This window comes from Glossina fuscipes, unplaced genomic scaffold, assembly GCF_014805625.2.
Source record: "Glossina fuscipes isolate IAEA_lab_2018 unplaced genomic scaffold, Yale_Gfus_2 114, whole genome shotgun sequence".
NCBI classification, from domain to species: domain Eukaryota; kingdom Metazoa; phylum Arthropoda; class Insecta; order Diptera; family Glossinidae; genus Glossina; species Glossina fuscipes.
This window is the reverse complement of record NW_023998457.1, coordinates 157,132-179,330: the sequence shown is the minus strand read 5'-3', so window position 1 is coordinate 179,330 and position 22,199 is coordinate 157,132. Positions and strand designations below refer to the sequence as shown.

Genomic DNA, 22,199 nt, shown 5'->3' with positions numbered 1-22,199 from the left:
CAGTGGTGGGCATATATCACACCATAATAGATTGCGGTTCATGCTCATGCCCACAAATGGCCACATTGAAGACGGCAGGTGGTCAAACGTCGCTTAAATTTTTCAAATGAAAAATGTGGTGCTTTACAAGAGCACAAGGCTGAACCACTCCCCTGAAACCATTAGAACTTGTACAGGATATTTTAATGCACGGACGGGCCACTCAACTGGTCTAAAATGTTTAGATTATCTCTTGCTTTGGACGCAGCAGCTCAATTGGAACGTATACTCAAGGACCTAACTTGCACCCGTTTTTTTTTTTTTTGCCTAAAAGATCGCTGATCACTGCTTCCGAGAAAGGAGATAATAAAACTCATGGATAAAAATTTCTTAAACATGATTAGTCAATCAAAATGGAAGCACCTTTCCGTGGTCCATAGAATTTGCAATAATTCAAGCAAAATTTAATTTGAAAAGTAAATTTTGATCGTGCCATCCCTCAATATAAGATAATTTGTTGCCATTTTCAATTATTTTTACAATTATTTTACAATGTCTTGCGCCTTTGGATTTAAACCTTGGCTTCTAAGTGATGATGATGGTAATGGTAACTCAATCAATGTTATTCTTACCAGTTTTCTATAAATGTATTGCTTTTTTTGATTTAATGTAATTTCAAAAAAAAAAAAAAGGTAACAAAATTTTTGTTCTTTTTTTCTCACAACAGTTCATTAAAAAATGGTAACAATTATACCAACGCGGGTAGGTCTCTACCTAGCGAATCAAAGGAAATTAGCAATTTGCGCCGGGCTTTACCGCAATTTTTAGCCGTTAGTGCAAAAAATATTTTACTTTTTGGTAAATCATTCAAAACCGAGTATAATTAAATCGAAAATGATTGTTTTTTTTTTTTTTTTTTTTAATTGTTTTATTTCATTTTAGTTTATGGCATGACATTGGGATTCCCAACAATTGTTATACCAGCGATACAAGGTGGTGAGGGCAGAGAACCGAGTGATATAGTATTAAATAGAGATCAAATCTCTTGGTTTAGTATGTCATTGTTATTTGTTAAACGTGCGGTGGATAAACAAATGTTTAATGGGAAATTTTTTTTTTTATTTCTTTTGTCTAGGTTCCATTAATTTAATTTGTGTACCTCTAGGATGTATATTCTCGGGTGTATTAACTCAACCTATAGGCAAACGGAGAGCTATGCAGGTATTTAGCAAAAAAAAAAGGAAAAATATATATATATTTACGCCCTATTGATTGATTGAATCGATCTAAGCCTATGTGTCCGTCGGATGCGTATCCATATATATTTGTATGTTCAAACTGCAAGTAGCAATTTTTGAGATATGTCGATGAAATTTGACTGCATTGATCTAAACTTGTCTGCCCGTCTGTCCATCTGTCTGCCCTTTTATACACTACACCACTTGCGGTACAGGATATATAATGTTAGCGCGGACGTATATAATACACCGGGCTGAAGGTAGACCCATTTTTTGTTCTACAGATTTATGTCTATTTGTCCGTCCCTGCAAATAATTTGTGTTCAACTTATAGGGCTCAACTTTTGAATCGTAATCTGAATTGATCTAAGCCTGTCTGTCCCTCTGCCATGTAACATTATTGAGAATGATTCAAACCGGTCCACTTTTTCGTCCTAACCTCATATAACACGATATTCTTAAAAGTCGCTTTTTGGAAAAATTTGTAATTTTCAAAATTTCTCGGCAAAAGGGCTTCTGACGGCATTCTAAATTGGAATGAACACTTTGGATCGGCAGGGGTAATTTTTGAACCCCCTCTTCCATAAAGAAAACTGATGTTCATAGAACAAAAAGGTATAATTTTGAAGGCTTCATGATGAAAATGATATCAAAATTAAATGTACCAAATTTGGACCATCTACGCCCACTTTTGGATTCTGCTCTGTGTAAGGATTAAACTTGTACTATACTTAGGTTGCGTCTTGGGACCTCTTCCCTATAAATACGCACATGGAGAATATGCCTCTATATAGAAACAAGATAAAATCAGAATTGTGTTAGCCAATGTGCCATATGGTATTTAATGGTCGGACTTGCCCGACTATAATATTCTTATTTGTTTTAATATCATTTATTTTCTTATGAATGCGATAGTTAGTCAATCTGCCAATACTGGCATCATGGATTCTATTTCATTTTGCTACGAAAACAGAACACTTATATGCAGCTCTTTGTTTGAGCGGTTTAGGCGGTGGTCTTATGGAAGCACCGGTAAGTTATTTAACAAATGTGTTTTATTTCTGTTAAATACATATGTGATAATTGTAAATATAAATAATTAACAAAACGTGCTTTTATAGGTGCTCACGTATGTAGCAGAGATCACGGAACCTAAATATCGTGGTATTTTATCAGCATTGGGTTCTACTTGCGTCATTACAGGAATATTTATACAATTCATAATGGGCTCTCTCATGGATTGGCGTACCATAGCTGCGATAAATGCAGCTTTTCCTATTCTCTCTATTATAGCTCTGTGCTTTGTACCTGAAAGTCCTATCTGGTTAATTAGAGCACAACGTTTTCGTGAGGCGATAAGGTCGTTACAATGGCTACGTGGCTGGGTTTCTGAGCACGATGTAAAGGAGGAATTTAATCGTTTATACGATGAATTAATCACACAGCCTGCTCTGGAAGAAGCAAAGGAATCTATAGATCATAAAACTCATGCGTATTTGAGCCGTCTGCGTATGTTTAAGAAACGTTCATTTCTGGTACCATTTCTATTGGTCGCTTACACCTTCTTCACGGGTCATTTCTCCGGCAAAACGAGTCTTCAGACATATGCCGTTCAAATTTTTCATACCCTGAAAGCACCCATTAACAAATATCATGCGACCATTCTATTGGGCGTTGCCGAAATGATTGCCACAATAATGTGCGTATTTTTAATACATTTCACTGGTAAAAGACCCTTGGTGTTGATTTCTACCGTAGGAGTAGGCATTTGCTTTTTCGGTACTGCCACATACGCTTATCATTTAAAAATTATACCTGGTTTTGCGATCAACAATGTGGTCGTAAATGCTTCATCGCTTGTGCCAAACGAAAGCATTTTAAGTCACGATAATATAACGAAGATATTTGAAAACCAAGGAAATTCCGAGCCAGCCTTCTCGGACAAAATTAAATCAAATAAAACTCAAAGAGAGTTGCCGCGGCAAAACTCGACCTTCGGCTATCACGAGAATGAGAGCATCGCTGATTTAAATGATACCATTGTACTTATGTACACCACAACAATTTCGCCAAATTTGATTTCTACTACGAATAAAGGATTACTTAATGCAATGGATCCTAAGGATATTGAAAATAATATATTATTAAACTTGCCGCAACAGGAGAAGAATACATTAGTGTGGCTACCTCTTATCCTATTATTGGGTGCTGCGTTTTTTGCCCATTTTGGTATACGTATGATACCTTGGATTTTAATAGGCGAAGTATTCCCGGCACCAGTTCGAAGTACCGCCTCAGGCTTAGTTAGTGGTTTGGGCTATATCTTCGGATTTTTGGCAAATAAATTGTTCCTTCAAATGCTTGGCGCGTTAACGTTACCAGGAACGTTTTGGTTTTATTCGCTTGTGGCTTTAGTTGGTGCTGTAATTTTATACTTTACTTTGCCAGAAACGGAAGGACGCACACTTGGTGTATGTACACTTGCTTCTTTGCAATAATTTTTCGAATTATTAATTATTTATCTTAAATTACTTAGGAAATTGAGGCTCATTTCTCCAAGAAATCTACAATAAATTTGCTAAGCAAAAAGCAACAAAAACAATTTAAGGAAAATGATCAGAAAAAAGAAAAATTAGAATCACACCAATTTCAAAAGCGTCCTTCTATATCAAAACCTATACTTATGGGTAACGCTGTAATACCTATAAGTTCTCCCAAAGAAACGAATATCATACAACTGCAACAATGTGAACCTATGCCACCTGATCGACCTACAAGCGGTATTGATGTTACAAGCGCTAATGGCGTTGTACTAGGAAGTAAAGAAGGCTTTACTAACCTGGCTTATGAAAAGAGCGACACCACTCATTTGTAAATAAATAAAAAATTGGTTCTATTTCTTTTCAATTTCTAGTAATATTTTACGATATCACAAAATTTTTTGATAAGCTATTGTACCGTGTTATTTTATGTATTTATAATTTCGAAACCTTTCTAAAAGTGCATCACTTTAGTGAACGTTTGCTTTTGTGAATACTTTAACTAATTTAATCAATTTTTTAAATACTAAAAAATAACTAAAAAAACAGAAACACTTGCAATGTGCTTGCATTGGTATAATAAAACTTGCCTTTTTTTTAAATTCCTGGTCATTGCCATCACAAAAAATTTTGGCACTTCCTTTATAGAGTGACACAATCATAATTTTAAAAATCGCTGTTTTCCACTTTTGCAAAAGCGCAGTAAAGTACGATGTGATATAATGGAAATAAAAAATTTTAAATCAGACTTTGGCAATACTGCCGAAATAGCTTATTAAATACAAAAGCATAACCCAAAGAACCAGCTAATAAACACAATTACTCCCCGCGACCAAGAACATAACATTTTCTTTTGAAAATTTTCATTTCAATAACTTTTTCAAACCAAACCGTTTATTTATATGTCGCACCATGCTCAGCCGTTCAGTTGTGTGGTAGCAGCCAAGGATAAGTGATCACGGACATAACCAGTTGACTTTTACTTTAGGGTTTTTTTGAATTTTACGGATAGGGGGTGGTCGGTGTGGCTTCGCCGTCATCCCTAAATGACTGGAGGATACTCGCTTTTGCGACGTGAAGCGATTAGGCACGGAAAAGTGGACGTGTAGGCCGAAGCTGGCTGCTGCAACACCCACGACGTAATCTTTTCTTTTACAGAAACTCGCGATACGGAAACGTGGAAAAGTAAATATAATACTAATCGTTTGGAATGAATAAGAAATATTCCGGCTGAGTATACCCTGCCCAAGAAGACTCGTTACAATATAAGAACATCGGTCTACAAATTTTTCAGTTTTCGTTCTAAAAACGGATAAATTTGTCAATATTTTTATACACGGTACATAATAAAGTGCTATATTTGCAAAAAATTTCGTTACTAGGCGGGAAAGTCGACCCACATTTTCAATGAAGCGGTGGTATATAAGCTGAATCATATAATTGCTTTGGGTTTACGTAATGCATCGCTATTTGCATTGGCTTCACGTTACGGCCGGCGCAATGCGCAATCAAATCATCTGATAAACGCATTAAATGGTCTAAACAGTATATTGCTGGTTTCCCGTATTCGCGTAAGAAGATCTTATGTTTGTCACAAAGGTATTCTTCCTCAGTGACTAATTGCAACATATTACAACCGATAATAGCGCTGCTACCATGCGTTATCAAAAAGTGATCTTTTTGCAAAACTTTGCGATAAACAGCATATCGAAGGCCAGTCATCGCCCTGCCATCATCGAATAATATCTTTGCCAATCTTGGATAAAAAGCACTACAAATGAACTTCATTTCACCGTCAAAAAATGTTCTACAACGGGGGGTCAAGGCTGTCGACGGATGTACACTGTAACTGTATATTACATAAGATATTGCAGCAAATTTCCAAATGTTAATGCAATGTTCCATTGTATGAAAAAAATTATTTAATTTAGACAAAAAAAAAAAAGAAACGAAAACTCAAAGATACTCAAACGATAAAAAAAACTCATTGAATTCATAGTTGACAGCAGAAAAAAATCGAATCAGTTTCGATATGGAAATCTATGGATTACTTTGATTTAATTAGAACGTGGGCCATGTCGTCGTTGGTTGCTGAAACCCCGCGCACTAAATACTAGACGTTAAAAACAACTGACTGCGACTATCGCTTTCTAACTTTCCTTCCGTCCTCACACATTGACGAATGACTTCTTTCCGTTGCTAATTAAAGAAGAATTATCATTTCTCTTTTGCAGTTGGACATCTTTCTCCGCTTTCCTTTTTTTTTGGATACAGTTAAGTACGTGTTTTTCAGCAACCGGTGAATTGTTGCATTACTTAAGGCTTTTTCTTATCGTTTTCTTACCAAATGCCCTAAGTGCTAGAATTTGAAATTTGGAAATCTAGTCGTCACTGTAATTATGCACATAATATACATTATATAGAGCGAATACGAAAAATATACATATTCTCGTTGCTGTTGATTTTTTTTATTATTATTAAATGAAGTTGTTTTGTAGTATAAGTAAATTAAATGTATAATAAGTAGTTTTCCACATTTCAGCGAATTTTCAATTGTTGATTTGCCGAATTGCAGAAGAAGAAGAAACAGCAAGCATGAAAATTCCTTTTAGAAAATGAATAAAAAAAAGAAAATTAAAAACAGTTCAGATTGTCAAGTTTTCGGGAAAAGTACGAGCCAAAATGAAAATTTATAATTAAATAGCTATACGTAAAATAATGTAAACTAACGTAAATTGTGGTTCATTCTCGAAAGGAGCCGAATGAAACCACAAAGCAATGCTTTCCTTTTGACGGGTAAACATGCCAAAGTCCGGATTGAAGTTCCTCAATAATCAATTGGAAGAATTCTCTGGAAACACCTCTCTCATCAATACCCTGCTCACCCACAAATTCTACGACCAATTGTTATTTCAAGTCTTTCGGATTACTCATAGCCACCAATTTCAATCCAATTAAAGCATCATCAACAAGACTATCACGCAGCACTTTTCATTTTAAATCGGGCCGTCACCAAAATAATTTAATAAAGAAAAGAAAAAACAATTGGAATTCCTCGTGCGAAGATTGGTTTTTTTTCTTACAGCTGACAAGAATATACATTTTATAATTTACCTAACAAATGTTGAGGTTAGTGCGAAAAATTGAACAATGCAAGAGACAGTTTTCGTATTGTATCTTAGTGGGGAGTGGAAGGTGAATCCGCTTTAAGAACCCAAGGTGTAAAAGTTCATGAGCAGATTGAAGCGTACCATCTAAATCGATTGCGAGACGGAAACTCTTCGATGGGAGGATAGTATTCTGGGTTTTAGAAAACTAGAAAAGTGTGGTTTATTATTAGTTCTTAAAGTGTAGTGCGAGGATTTGAACCGATTAAGCGAAATATCAGAATAGCCGGCAGAGCCAACTTGACATCATTTTATTAAAAGCAGTCAATTGAGAAGTTCTAATGCCAGCGTACTCGAGTGCTTACGATTAACAATTTTTTGCATTGATGAGTCAGGCTCTTATGAATATACACGAAAACGATTGGATGACCAGTTTGCCTCGCAAGGACGAAAATTTTTTTTGACGTGGACTGCAAAAATTGTCGAACAGTGGGAAAAAGATAATTAGTGAAAGGCAATATTTTTCATAGTCTTGCTGCAATAAATGCCAAAAATTCGGTTACATATGTCTATATCTCGGATAACGCATTTGTCAAACAACTAATAAAAAAAAACTTTCGTATTTTGATAAGATTTTGTGCTGCCAAAAAATATTTGAGCACTTCTCCACTTCTATTGGAAGCTTCTTGTTCTTGTCGCAACCATTTCAAACATCCCGTGAAGATGGGGTATTCAATTCATCAAAATTGAAAGAACAATTCATCTAGGCATGTTGTAGGTAGTTTGAGGACAAATCATTTTAAAACGGTTTATTTATGCATATATTGGCAGTTAAGTTCGACGTTGAAAATGACATGCTATTTTATAATTTCGATTTGGCAATACTATCTGAAATTTATTTGTTTACGTACGCCTGTGAAGTTCACAAATGTTAATAATCACGAGATGAAAAACGGAAATTTTATTTATTATTTAAAGGCAAAACCACTATGCCCTTGCCCTTCGCTAATTTTTATAAAAGCGCAAATGTGTGTTTATGCTAATAAGTTTTTTTCGGAAGCGGTACTAAAATTTTTTTTTTTTACGGATTATATCCAAATTTTAATGTATCACCAGGGTTGGTAGTGGATAACTGCACTTCTAAATCTTCTATTAACTTGCATATATCTCTATCTCCTTCTTCAGTATTCGTTGATGAGATTCTCAATTCCGTCAATTAAAAACGTACTTGACGTCGAGCCGAGCTTTGCTTGCCGTAAGCCGAGAAAAGCATTGCTTAAGAACGTGTAAACAAATTTTAAATCAATACCGTTTATCTCTCCCGGGTTAAGATGATTTTCTTTTTTTTGGCATTTAGCTGAATTTTTTTCGTCAACTCTGTTAGTTTAAAATTTGTATAATTAAAAAAAAGGATGTCAAACCTTAGCTGGTGGTTAATAATATAAATTTTGTCAGAATCTGCACGAAAAAAAAGAGTAAAATATGTGTTATTCGTTGTTTGTTGTTATTAATTCCTTCGTTTTGCAATAGAATACAAATTAATTTATTTTCAAGATCCATGTACTACCAGCGTCTTCAAGAAGGTAAGTGTTGCCCATATAATATACATAGTATAATATATATTAGTAAAATTTTCATTTAGGTTGAATGTTCCACAGAAGAAAAAATCGTTTAATTCAAAATACGGAAAATATCTTGAAAAAAGAAGAATAATCTGTCTTTTAACCCGTTCATTTTCAATCAAAATGGATAATACCGCAGACCATACCTCTTTCTCTTTTTCTTCTCATTTCAAACTAAAAATTTTTTTTTTCTTAATCACATTACATATGTACATATATTAATTATAAACCAACTATAAGCGATTTATAAAGATTCAATAGGATTTCCCTGGTAATTAGCGAAAATTTTATTTGGCCTGGCTTTTCGTATATAGATTTCAATTATATGTATATATGTCGTATATTTGGGATTTATAATTTAAAGAAAGTGTAAAGAAGTACAAGCACTTGCAACAATTTTAAGGCACCCATGCACAAGCATTCCTTGTACTAAAACACTGCGATCATCTTCCGGCAGTCGAAATCAAATATTTATACTTATTTGGTCTTTATTTGCAGACGTGCTTACATTATTGTATAAACCGCGATCTTGTAAATGATCAGCATTTACTACCAAAATTTGACGAATAGCATCAAGATCCAACATTAATACCATCGGTTTTAGCCAGGCGTAAAAACCGATAAATGGTGCTTGTCCGCTATAGAGGGCGTAGAAATGTCGCAAATCATCAGCTGTATGCAGCTTACTTCCAACACTTGGGTTTAGTATGCAGTATACCACAATATTTCTAATAACTGAAAGCTGCTTTCCCTAGTAAAATAGAGAATTGTTGTCGAACCCAAAATGATGAGCATTCAAAATTGTGGCAAATTCATTATTCGTCTCTTTTTGCAGTGCAGAATTGTTATCCATTTATATATCGTTAAGAAAAAGGGAGTCTTTTTTTCAAATAATGTTGAGGATCTCTTTATATCAAGTATCGGGAGTTTACTAAATTTGCTGGTACAACCTCAACTACAATTTTCGGATTGGGACTCCAACTTTGCCAATAACAATACTGCAGAATAGATAAGATATGCCCATAGGATACGTAAGAGAATGGAAGAAAAGGGAAGAAAAAAAGAATTTTCAAAAATTCTGATTTTTTAGATTCTGCGCCCGATGAAACCTACTAAGTCTTCGTCAGGCTGTAAAAAAGAAGCATCTCATAAGTATTCTCACTTTTTATTTCCTGTTTTTTTTGAAACAAACCTCCTGCTGCCGCGCTTGTTAAACGCTTCAACGATTCGGTGGCAGGCATATTTAACTTAGTCGTTTTGAGGCGGTTTTCATTACAATTCGTAAAAGGCCTCTTCTTTTTCTTATATTTACATTCTGTTAATTCTTCTTGTTATTGTAAACATCGATTTCAAGAAATATCGTCTTAATCTGAAATTAATTAGAAATAAATAACAAAGTTATAAACGACAATCAGTGAAGATAGTTTCAAACTTACCATTGGAATACATCGAAAATCGCGAAAAGCGGGGGAGCTGACGCGCGGGGAGAGTGTGGCGGAGGAGCTGATGCGCGGAAGAGCCGACTCGCGGAGGAGCTGACGCGCGTTGGACTCTACTCCTTAGAAAGACGGTATGTTCTTGTGCCAATTCATCGATAAAGGCATCACCTACATTCACCATGACCTCTTCTTGGAAGAATTCCTTCTCCTCAATTAGTTTCGACATCGCCTCCGCGGCCCGCATAAGATCAAGTTCTCGCGCATACCACAGATATGCGCAGTAATCCGTCCTCCGAGACAGCCCTTTCTCGAGCCGTTGCAGATGCCGCCTGACATTTTTCAAAACGGTTCGCACCTTTTCCGCAGACACAGGACGGTGCAGCTCCTCGCTTACCTTGCCGGCCAGTTCCTCGTACTTGCCTTTAATCGGCCCCCGCTGATATCGCCACAAGTCCGGGTAGTCTCGAAGTAGACGGCTCAGTACATCGTGGAATTGTTTATCGGCAGTGGTCATACTCGTTGGGTGTGTCACAAGTAACTGAAATAATAATTCACTTTTTGTAAATTAATTTAGACAATAAAAAAAAAATCAAAAACAAGACATATAGCACTAGCATCTAAAGCTGCCGGCTTTACAAAAGAATTATTATATCATACAATCGAGATGATAAAACACAGCCGGCAAAAAAACGAATGAATTTTTATTTATTTTATTTCTACTTTAGTGGCAACATTCGCGTAAGAATTTGCACTAATTGCAATAAAGTATCAGAAGCAAAATCTCTGCAAACTACTAACCTTGTTCCACACATTCACATAAGCTTATTAATTATAAACTCGTATCGCCAGTGGTGCAGGTATAACGCGAATAGAGTATAAGCAATATTTGGGTCAAGCGCTTTCTTGTGCAGAAGTTCAAGTAAGCTTTTGAATAGAAATATATATTTATAGGGAAAATGTATATATATACAGAAAATTGAAAAAGAGCGTTAAGGGAAACCGTGGTGCGTCTTTACGATATCAACAAATGCAAGTATAGTTGTGGCAACTACTACATAGCGTAAACATTGGCAATTGTGAAAAGTTTGTATGGCAACATTTGTTATGTCTGGTTGCTCTTTTCCTTTTCGTAAATTTCGTGCACAAAGATGGTGATAAAAGGCTTGCACAAAGATCTATTTTATATGAAGACATCTTTTACAAGAAATAATAATAAAAACTTAAAATATGAACCATGGATCCTCAATGAATATATACTTAAATGATATCTCCCCGACATTTCTTTTCTTTTCATTTCTTCAATTTTGTAATCACGAAATTATTCGAAATTGCTAGAAACGAAAGAGACATCAAGGAAATTCCCAGAAAAAGTTTGCGAGTCTCGGCTGCGTCTCTTTTTTAATATATGAAATAGAATGCTTTAAATAAACGAAGTAAACGCACTTACCTTCTATATAAATTAGTTCAGTTGTCTTCCTATTGGAATTGTATATTTATGATTGAATTTTTCTTATTTGGATGTTGAATTTCACACAGTCATGAACGAGATTTGAATTATCTCATTTTTCGTACGCATATATTCAGCACAGAGTTGTATTTAATGAACTAAATTATCTAATTTTTCCCTCCACACAATTATCAAGAATTTTGCATGTATTGTGCCCCTTTGAGAATAAGCGTATACAATTATCAAGAATTTTGCACGTATTGTGCCCCATTGAGAATAAGCATATACAATAATCAGCAACTAATTCAGTGGCTTCTCATGAAGTAAATTTTAATTGAAAAAGTTTTTAGTACCGAAAAAGTCCTTTGTTGTGCGCAAAATTGTAAATAAATGGTAGGAATTGCTCCGTTTATAACATTTCATGGCTTTTTTAAATATTGTTACGGAAATCCCAAATCCTGTTCATTCCAGCTAAGTAATAAAATCCCTAAAGAGGGAAAAATGAATGCACATTCGTAGCATGCAGCTGCCGAGGAAAACGAGTACCAGAAAAGCAGGTTAACGAATTAAAAATGAAACTATAAAATTAGGCATAGTAATGTGATTGGAAACATTTATATAAATAGAATATTTGTGGAAGGAAGAATTACTCTGACAAGAACATTTGAATCGAGAGTACAGCCAAAATAAATTGTGAATAGTCCCACTGTTCAGACATATAGTAGAAAAAGAACTTTGAAGTGTATTCGTAACGTGTAACGAGTTTGTTTTACGGGATTGATTTTCTTTAAAATTTGCATCATAGTTTCAACCAGTTGATCGCTACATACGTCGGTCTTTTTATTTTTAAATTTCGTTAATAACTCTGTAGTGGTTTATGTTTTTAGTTTGCTGTTGTTGAAACATTGGCAATATTGGAAATATTCTGTTTGTGAAATTTGCAATGTTGTTGAGTCTGCTGAGCATCTAATCTTCAGATGTCACAGGCTTGATGGCATTAGAGATTCCTTTAGCTTCTTCAAGTTATACGGCTGTCTCCTCGATCTCTTTGCAGCAAAAAATGTACGTCATCTCGGGGAACTAACTTGCTTTATTAGAAAAGCTAATTTATCCTTTTAGAATTTTTTTTTTTTCCTCTTCTTACCTTTTTTTTCTTTCGTTTTTGCGTTTAATAATCTTCTATTACCATAGCATTGCTTTTCGTTTTCAGCCAAAGTTTGCAACACTGTTTAACTTTCAAGACTCACAATTACACACACACACATACACAATTACATTTAACATGCTCACTCCAGTTATTACGGCCGCTCTTATTTTTTTTTTGTTACTTTTTATAGATAATCGTGACTAAAAATTACAGCAGTTTATTATCTGGACATACAAGCCACAAATCTATTGGCTTAGTCCATCTCTGTTCAACATACCAAAAAAAAAAATATTGGAAATATTGTAAATTTATATTGTTATAGTAATAATAAATATCTAGAAGATAATGCCTAAACCAGATTGTAAATACTGGGATAAATGCTATCAGCGAAATGAAATTCATTTACAAAAATATAATCATCCGGAAACTAGGGGCGATAAAATAGCAAATGAGGAAACTCAAAGTTCCACTGAAAGCGAAGCAAGTGATCACAAATCTAAAAACTTTCAGGATGCAGATAATATACCGGATAAATACGAAACAGCTTCTTTGCGTGAAGAGGCAATGGCGAAATTAAGTGGTAAGAATTATATGGCAAGGTTGCAAAACCGCATTAAACTGTCAGAGCAAAAGGAATATGATAATTTGGTACAAAGTAATGAATTTATACGACACAAATTTTTGGTGGAAATGCCACCGGATTTCTATGACTTTTGGAAGTTCTTACAACAACTTAATCCTAAGCAAAATGGTCAAGAGATTTTATTATATATGGAGAAACAATTCCAATTGCAGTTGGTGGGACCCTTCGAATTCATAGCCGGAAAATTTCAAAAAGCTAAGATACGCGAACCGGGTGATTATCTAAGACATTGGCGTTTTTTCTACGATCCTCCCGAATTTCAAACAGTATTTGTGCGTAAGTCTACTGAAATACATTATGGCTATTGGCGTGATAGTCCAAAAGAAAATGATAATTTGTTGCTGGCGCGTAATGATAGTAGAAAAAATTGTGAATTCGTATTCATTGCTGGTAACATTTTTGAGGCATTTTTGTACTATCTGGATAGAGATTTCACGCCAACACCGTTTACAGCTACAATGGTAGCCACAACAAAAAAGGCTTTACAAAAATTTGCTGAAGTTCATGATATAGCTTTAGATAATTTGGAAAAATTGCGCAAAAAACGAAATAGTAAAGTAGTATGTAAAACTTTCCATCGAGCTGGAATTGTCGTACCGTATGATCGTAAAACCCAAGTAGGCTATCGCCCACTGATTGAAAGTGATTCGGAATTAAAAAAAATTTTACAGATCTTCGAAACCGTCGATGGAGAAACAAGCGATCCGGACGATCGAATCAAAACGAGCGTGATGGAAAAATTAAATCCGATAGCAGTGGCGGCCAATATAGCTGTAGACGAATGCGATTTTGGAACTGCTCTCGAACTGGGCATTGATCTTTTTTGTAGTGGCCATAAAGAGTTGCATATGCTAATACAAACCCTTCTAGTACAAGCTTACTCTTTACTGCATCGTCCGCAATTTATAGCCATAGCGAAAGCACATTTGGAAAGGCGAAATCATGTCAATTTAAGCATTTTTGATTTGGATAACTAAAAAATAATATATACGCTGCGTTCTGTCCACATACTATATTATATTTTGTAAGTTTGAAATAAAAAGAAAATTCTGAAAAAAAATCAAGCACCGTTCCTTAAGTTTAATTAAACGAACATAAATTACATATACAAGTGAGAGTCGTCAGACTTTTTGAAATTGTAAATATCTGCGCAATTAATATCTAAATCATGTAGTAGTTTTATTATAGGTTTTGCGGCCAAGTAATCCAAAGCTACGTTGTCTGTATAAGCTAGGAAAACTTGAACTTTTAAGCCTTCGCTAAAACGCCAAGAAGCAACTAGACGTACGTGTAAAAAGAAGTTTAATAAATTAAAGAAAAAAAGTAATAGTCATACGTATATCAGAACTCACTCCCTGCTGTCACGCCGCAAATGAAATTTGGTGCTTCGAGCGATTCTACGTAATTTACTTTACTTGCCAATGACCTAAGGAAGGTAATTTCGTCTCGTACTGCAGTAATGTTTTCACTCTTGTAATCTACTTTGGGTTTAATTGACAACGTGACTACTTCTTTGGGGGCAGAAGCAATTTTCTCTGATATAAGCAGCTCAGTGATTTCGCCACTTTTGCTTAAATCTTCTTCCACGATAGCTATCATAGTTGCGTTGTTATCTATGAAATGTAGAGATGATTTTTTACTTGGTATTCCTGCCAGTTTTTTGGAATCTTTCAACAGTACAGATTCAGCGAAATTGGATATATTAAGACCTTCAATCACTAGCAGCAGATTCGTTTTCGAAATTGCTTTATCTAGCTCCGCACGAGATGCAATACTTAACTGTAATCTAAAGGTTTTTAAAAAAATTTTGATGCGGTTTTTTATATTGTCAAAATAAATATTCAAGTACCTCTCCGGTTCAGTTGAAGGAATCTCGTCCTCATCGCAGTCGTCCCAAAAAGCTCGAGAAGATGGTATATTTAATTCGCCAAAACCAAAAGGACAGCTCATTTTGAATGTAGATTTATGTATTTAGCTAATGGAAGTTAGCCGTCAGCTGCAAGTCATGTTCAACATCTCAATTGCTTTACGATTATACAATTTCGATTTGGCAATGCTATCTAAAATTTATTTGTTTGCCTACGCCGTGTGTGCGTGAATTTCACAAGATGTTAATTTCAGGCAAAAAAAACCAGGGACGGATTCATTTTATTCTACGCTTAAACGGTACAGCGAGTACAGAAGAAATGGGGGTAATGGTAACTTGCATAAGGTGAAGATTTAGTTAAAGTTATCATAACATTGTTGAAGTATGGATTTGCTAACAGATTAAAGTGATTACAAATAATTTTAATGGTTTTAATAAACATTTTAAAATGGCTGCTAAGATTAAAAACAAAATTAGATAACATAAAGGCTTACATATGAAAATGAAAAGATTGCAAGTGAATAGAACGTACCTATTTTCATTTCCATTTAAAAGGAGCTTTAAGAAGGTGCGGTATTTTCCAACAACTCACTTAATTAATAAGAATTGTTTCTTATTAATTGTAAGTGAGTAATGGGAAGAAGATATTCAAAAACGAACATGTGGAAAACTGGAAATGCCAACAATTATATAGCGTGTAAAACCCCTAGAAAATTTTTCCGAAAATCAATATTTTTTATTGACTTAATACATGCTTTGAACCTTTCACAGTATTGTAAATAAGGTTTCACTATTGATAGAAAGTTTTCCTTTGCCATTTGAAGCTCTTATGCAAGCGTAATTGTTTCCGATATATACCGGAATAATGAAAATTTCTCTTGAAGACATTGCCAAGCGGTACAAGCATGCCGAGTTATCTTTCATGAAGTTTCCACTAACTATACTCTATACCGCAGACATATCGCTATCTTTCAATAATTTTAGTTCAATAACTTTTTTATTTAATATTTATTACTCTTTTACAGGCATTCATTTATCAAAAAATAAAATTTTGTCAAAAGGACTTATTTAAGCTGTTTCTTTTTAACGCCTTCTCTTATTCAAGCAATTGGAATTAATGTCCTATACACGTTATTTTTCCACCTTTCGAAATTTTAATAATTTTTTAAAAAATTGGTTTTGCGTGCTGCTCGTTGTTACTTTTGAACGTGTTTTCAAATGTCCGTTCCTTTTTGCCTCGTATTTAAAACACCATATTGTGAACTTCACGCTCATAACGTTTACATGTTACTTCACCTGACCGCAATTCAACAATCAGCTGATTTTTACATTTAAGTATAGTGGATAGAAACAACATCTTTTGGCGGATTTCCATTGAATATAGTAATGAACTCAAATAATATTAAATATTTTCAAATGATCTTTTAAAAAAAATCCTACTCTACTAAATATCAAAAATGGTTTCGCAAAATTCAGATAACGAAAGTGGTTTGTGCGATCATACTTTTAAATTTTATCAATTTTACCGATTAGAATTTTAGGTTCGGCCTCGGAATCTGAATCGCGGTCAAGTGGCAGTCGAAGTTCTAGCCGCAGTCGAAGTAATTCTTCCCAAAGGGGGCAAACACCTGGACGCGCTGCAAGGTATTTGTAACTCGTCTCTGGCGGAATTTCTTTTAATAAATAAAAAATTTAACAGTTCGCCAGGCTCTCGTAAATCTGGGAGTGGCAGCAATCGTTCCAATTCAGGTAGTCCTTCTGGATCGGATCGTTCCGGGTCTCCGTCTGTCTCTCGGTCTGGTTCACCTCGAAGTTCACGATCTCGTTCACGATCTGCAGCTAGCCGGCATTCGGCAAACGGGCACAGATCTCGTTCACACTCTCGCTCTGGGACACCACAAAGCAATCGTTCTGGTTCCGTGGGTAGTCACCGATCTCGACGCACAGGCAGTCGAACTCCAATTGGATCACCGAAAGTCAATGCTAATGGCCATCCTAATGAAGATTCTAGATCTCGGTCTCCTAATTTGCAAATAGATGATCAGGCTGATTCACGCAGCCGATCTCATAGCGGTTCTCGGTCAAAGTCTGCCTCGTTGCATAAGTCAAGATCACGCAGTGGTTCCGTTAAATCACATTCAGCTTCTAGAAGTCGTTCTCATTCTAAGGCACGATCACATTCGGTTAGTCGTTCTCGTTCAGCTACTCCGCATTCCCATAGCGGCTCAGAGTCTCGGTGTGATTTCGGCGAAAATACGAAGAAAAAGCGCAAAACTGTTCTTAGTGATGAAGATGGTGAAGGAGAAGAAAATAAAAAAAATAAGAAAGCTCGCATATTTGATTCTGAAAGTGAAAATGAAGCTGAGAACAGCACTGTGAAGATAGATGCCCAAGACATATTTGGAGATGCTGATGATATTAGTCTATCTGAGGATGAGGGAGAAGAAAATAAAAAAAAATCTATTAGCGGTTCCGAGCATGGTTCACCAAAATCACGTTCTTCTTCCAGAGCTTCTAAAAGGTCACGATCACGTTCAATGTCAAGATCTAGATCACGTTCACGTTCGCGTTCAGGTGAACGTGCCGAAGCGCAACAAAGAGAAGATGAGCCCGAACCGATTCCAGAAACACGCATCGATGTTGAAATCCCCCGAATAGTTACTGATTTGGGGCGTGAGATACATTTTGTTAAATTACCCAACTTTTTGTCGGTAGAAACGCGGCCTTTTGATCCCGAAACCTATGAAGATGAAATCGACGAAGAAGAAACTATGGATGAGGAAGGCCGACAACGTATTAAATTAAAAGTCAGCAACACAATACGTTGGCGTGAATATATGAATAACACTGGTAAAATGATAAAGGAATCAAATGCTCGTTTTGTTCGTTGGTCCGATGGTAGCATGTCTCTTCACCTGGGTAACGAAATTTTCGACGTTTATCGTCAACCATTACATGGTGATCACAATCATATGTTCATACGACAAGGTACAGGTCTCCAAGGACAGGCAGTATTCCGTACCAAGCTTACATTCCGTCCCCATTCGACGGAATCGTTTACACATAAAAAGATGACAATGTCATTGGCTGATAGATCTCAAAAAGTCAGCGGCATCAAAATTCTTACGCAGGTTGGTAAGGATCCAACTGCAGATCGTTTGTATAATCTGAAAAAGGAAGAAGAAAAACTTCGCCAAGCGATGCGAAATCAGCATAAACCACAGGTAAAGAAGAAAAAGAGTGGCCATGAGACGCATAGCGGCGTCGTTCATTCCTACAATCATGATGAGGGTAGCGATGAAGAAAATGCGATTTCGTTGAGCGCCATTAAAAACAAATATAAAAAAGCTACTGCTGCTCTACCGTCAAATGCTGAAAATAAGGCTTCAGCCATCTATTCGTCGGACGATGATGAAGGTTCAGATTTTGAAGGTCGTCGCAGTAAGAAGGGAGCTGATAAAACAAAAGTGGTTAAAGCGCTGCGTGATTCAGATAGCGAATCAGAGGATGGCGCCGAAAAACTTAGTCAAACCGAAAGAAGTGAAAGCGGGGATGATTATGGTGATGCTAATAAAAGCAGTGCGGCTGCAAGCGAAGACGAGTAGTTTCACGAGTTATGAACATTAGGAGAAAGAAAAAGTGAAAATAAAAAGTAAAATTAAAAAGGAAATATTTTCTTATTTACAGTTTTGTTAAGTGGATGATGCGCTCTGCAGTGGCTCATAAAAAGAGTTTTTATTTAGTAAAATCTAGGCATTTTTTCTCACCCATATAGAAGGCTTATCAACAAGTTTCCTTCTCGTAAAATCAAATACTGAATTACAGGGAATTTAATAATGAAATTCCATCCCATCCGTAGAACTTATTGCAGCTTTTTTTAAAGAAATAGCGCTATGTCTAAAAGCTTGGGAAGCTGTAACGGATAACTCACAATAATGAGTATTTTTTAACAAACAATTAACTTTACTCTATCGTAACTAATTTGCAGCATTATATATAAAGCATTTAATAGACTACATTTATCTAATATTAGATGCTGAAATTTATACCGTCTCTAACTCCTTAATCGCGATAAAATTTATCTTTGGGGACAGGAAAAAAGGCCAAGTGCGGTGAAGACGATGGCTGAGACATGATTTCGGTATTGTTCTTGGCTAATATTGCGAAAGTTCTTTCGCAAAAAATTTTACAATTTTGGGAAAAACTTCGCTACCGTTGGGTCGTCCAGGAGGAGGAGAAGCATCGTACCTTTAAATATGTTCTCGGCCTTCTTATAAAAGATTTTTTTTTCTCAAAGTAGGCTTGGAAAATCTTCCACTCAGAGTGTTAAGCGAGTTGGACACATTTTACGTTTTCTTTACGCAAAATTTAATAATTCTAGGATTCATCTTTTCCAATAGCGAAAAATTGGCAAGCACATCGCAACCCATCTAAGATTTACATATTTGTCGAAAACAAACTGCAAATGTAAAACGGCTGATAATGTTGACATAGGTTGAAGCCTATGTATCAACATAAAAAAAAAAATTCGGAAATCGCATATATGCAGATTACGAAATTTAGGAAGTCACCTCTTCTTTCTTTTTTTTGAACACATCTCGTACCATTGATTGTATGGCAGAATTCATAATTAATATCAATAATTTTATTGCAAAGTTTTAATTTGTTGGTAGAAAAGAAATCGGACCATTTTAAGATGGTCTCGGTCATCACGACGAAGCTAAACTAATGTATTTTTGGTTATTTGCATACCTTTTTAAGTGAAGTTGGACATTTTCTAAAAACATCTGTTCGCGCACTAAAGGCGCTTGAAAAAGTAGATAAGACCGAGGTCTGAACGCTTCCAGAATGGGTTCACTTATCACACAGTGGCAGCCATTTTGAGACTTTACGGAAAAACTTTCTTTCAGACTAAGGCATTTTTTTTTTTCAAGTATTCCCGAGAGATCGCAGCAAGAGGATCTAAGCCTATAAAATGTTGACCCATGTAAACTTCCCTAAATGAGCTTTTGCATATTCAATGGTCTTCCAAAATAGAATGTTTGAAAAGGGAAGAGAATAAAACTTTCAATTTACGAAATTCTACGAAATTATTGTTATTCCACTCGCCTCCGTTCGCGAGAGGATTTGCCGTCATTTCGTAGGTTCTGATTTTTTTGTTTTACCTCTTCTTTTATTGACCATACTTCTCTTCTCTTGATCGATTAAATAATGGTACACAAAACAAATTTACATAAATCATGACTACACCGGGAACGAAAATACAATCAATATTTACTACTGGGTTCGCGGATTTTTCGATCGCCAAAAGCAATTATTATCAATTATCTCACATGCAGTGGACTCTTTAGGAGTTTGATTTGCTTAAGAATATTAACGATTGGGTCTTAGTGAGCGGCGTCGCCGCACGTTGTTCATTTTATTGTTAGATTTCTGCGGATAAACGCTATTGGGTGACATTGCGTTATTCCGTTTACTCTCCGTGCTCTCTAAGAAAGAACATCGATCATCGTTGCCAGTTACGTATTCGAGCAATTCACGACTTGTAACTTTAATTAGCCGGCGAAATTGTCTTTCATTTTCTCCCACTTCTTTCCCCACGAATTGCCAAAGTATTCAGTGTCCCTGACTGCTTTGGTTATATCAAATGAGTTATTACTTCCTTTTCCCTTTTACTTCAATAATTTATTTAAAACTTTATTAAACCAAAGTTATTTTTCTTCTTTTTTTTTTTTTACATCAACTTTAATATATATATATATATATATATATATATCTACTATAATTTTTTTTTATTTATTTTTTTTTCTTCATTTCCGTTAATACATTTTGTATTTGTGTAATTGTATATAAAAATTTAAATCTTTATTATCGCTTTGCTATTCACATTTATTTATCCCATTTATACTCAGTACCGATTGATGGTGGGATCAGCTTGTCTCCAATAAAATCACTTAAAAATGCTTATCGAATATATCCGTCCGTAGAATGTGTATTTATTTAATTAGTAAAAGTCAATTTTGGAGAAGTGATTTACGAAGACCCCCGCCTTGGCTATTTTCGTGAATCGATATCTGAATCGATAGAGATATGTTGTTGTCAAGATTTCAAAAATGGTAACAGAAAATCACAGGGTCACATATAAACATGGACATCACTAATTGGAACGGTTACGGAAAGAGTGAAAAAAGGATAAATTTCAAATTTTTTTTTTTTTGGTTAAATAAAGAAAAACTTTGATTTTTATTTAAAAAGACGATTGCTTTGTAAGTTAAAGAGTGTAAGGCAAAAGTGCCGAACACGTTCAACTATAGGTTTATATAATTTTACTCAAAGACTAGAATTACTTAGAATTAATTAGGGGAAAATATGACCGAGTGTTCGTTAATAAATTTCTAAATTTAACATTTCTTAATTAATTAAAACAAAAAAAAAAAAATTTGCTTCAGATGCTTCAGCCTTTGAAGGACTCATTTTTCATTTCCGTTTGATTCGATTTCACTTGTGACGTCGTTAAAGGTTATAACGGTATATATAAGATTTTTTAATTCGAAATCTAGGGCATTTTTTTTTTGTTTCTTTTTTTTGGAAGTAAGTCAAAGACAAAAGTCGGCCACAGAAACAAATGTTAGTTAATATATTGAAAGAATCGCTCGATGCAGTTTAAGTTTTGGAACGTTAGACGCTTTATATGACACATTTGGCAGGTCTAGTATTAAATGAGTTATCTTTATATATTATGTTACCCATCTATTATTCTTTATCAGGAAATTGATACGAAATTTGTTTTTAAAGTAGAAACAGTCATGACCACTCGCAGAGGAAAAAAGAAAACGTAATCAAAGAAAATGCAGTTGTATTCTATTATTATTATTATTAATTTAATCAAAAAAAAAAATCTTTATTTGGCTACCGGCTTTATTAAAAATTTTACCGCGCTTGAGATTTGAACCCCCGACCATTAAGTTGTTCGTCGAGTTCCATGACATGGCTTCAGCGACATGTGCAAATCTTCTTTAGATCCGTTTAAGTTTCGCTTTGTATTTGTTTTTCCATATATTTTAATATCTGGTACTGAGTATAAAAAGTTATTCATAATGAGTATAAAAAGAAAAAATCGAAATTAAAAAAAAAATGCAAATTTTTTTTTTTGAGGGGGGGGGGGGGGGG

At 35.1% G+C, this 22,199-nt stretch overlaps 5 protein-coding genes across 7 annotated transcripts in view; 3 read left to right on the top strand and 2 right to left on the bottom strand.

The window, feature by feature from the left end:
• Window positions 1-4,107, top strand: part of LOC119639861 (facilitated trehalose transporter Tret1) — a 19,552-nt gene extending 15,445 nt beyond the window's left edge. For both annotated transcript variants that reach the window (XM_038037544.1, XM_038037543.1), the window contains exons 3-8: window positions 707-837; window positions 922-1,032; window positions 1,115-1,200; window positions 2,133-2,249; window positions 2,339-3,688; window positions 3,754-4,107. In XM_038037544.1, coding sequence (XP_037893472.1) covers window positions 707-837; window positions 922-1,032; window positions 1,115-1,200; window positions 2,133-2,249; window positions 2,339-3,688; window positions 3,754-4,092 — 2,134 coding nt within the window. In that variant the 3' untranslated portion in view covers window positions 4,093-4,107. The remainder of the gene's footprint in view (window positions 1-706; window positions 838-921; window positions 1,033-1,114; window positions 1,201-2,132; window positions 2,250-2,338; window positions 3,689-3,753) is intronic.
• A 5,582-nt stretch (window positions 4,108-9,689) lies between these two features.
• LOC119639972 lies at window positions 9,690-10,808 on the bottom strand. 2 transcript variants are annotated; one of them, XM_038037726.1, is made up of 3 exons: window positions 10,724-10,808; window positions 9,923-10,463; window positions 9,690-9,855 (listed from the first exon to the last, which is right to left on the bottom strand). In XM_038037726.1, the coding sequence occupies exons 2-3, from the start codon at window positions 10,437-10,439 to the stop codon at window positions 9,851-9,853; spliced, it is 522 nt and encodes a 173-aa protein (XP_037893654.1). In that variant the 5' UTR covers window positions 10,440-10,463; window positions 10,724-10,808; the 3' UTR covers window positions 9,690-9,850. The 2 variants fall into 2 exon arrangements, with proteins under 2 accessions (XP_037893654.1, XP_037893653.1); XM_038037725.1 differs by lacking the exon at window positions 10,724-10,808 and having other exon boundaries at window positions 9,923-10,590.
• Window positions 10,809-12,796: 1,988 nt separating this feature from the next.
• On the top strand, window positions 12,797-14,219 carry LOC119639895 (histone PARylation factor 1-like). The gene has a single exon (XM_038037598.1). The coding sequence runs from the start codon at window positions 12,865-12,867 to the stop codon at window positions 14,137-14,139; it is 1,275 nt and encodes a 424-aa protein (XP_037893526.1). The 5' UTR covers window positions 12,797-12,864; the 3' UTR covers window positions 14,140-14,219.
• Window positions 14,161-15,179, bottom strand: LOC119639896. The gene is made up of 3 exons (XM_038037599.1): window positions 15,012-15,179; window positions 14,515-14,948; window positions 14,161-14,440 (listed from the first exon to the last, which is right to left on the bottom strand). Exons 1-3 carry the CDS (start codon window positions 15,110-15,112, stop codon window positions 14,262-14,264), a joined length of 714 nt encoding a protein of 237 aa, XP_037893527.1. The 5' UTR covers window positions 15,113-15,179; the 3' UTR covers window positions 14,161-14,261.
• Window positions 15,180-16,348: 1,169 nt separating this feature from the next.
• Window positions 16,349-18,678, top strand: LOC119639872 (another transcription unit protein). The gene is made up of 3 exons (XM_038037559.1): window positions 16,349-16,517; window positions 16,571-16,673; window positions 16,729-18,678. The coding sequence occupies exons 1-3, from the start codon at window positions 16,487-16,489 to the stop codon at window positions 18,632-18,634; spliced, it is 2,040 nt and encodes a 679-aa protein (XP_037893487.1). The 5' UTR covers window positions 16,349-16,486; the 3' UTR covers window positions 18,635-18,678.
• Window positions 18,679-22,199: the final 3,521 nt, after the last annotated feature.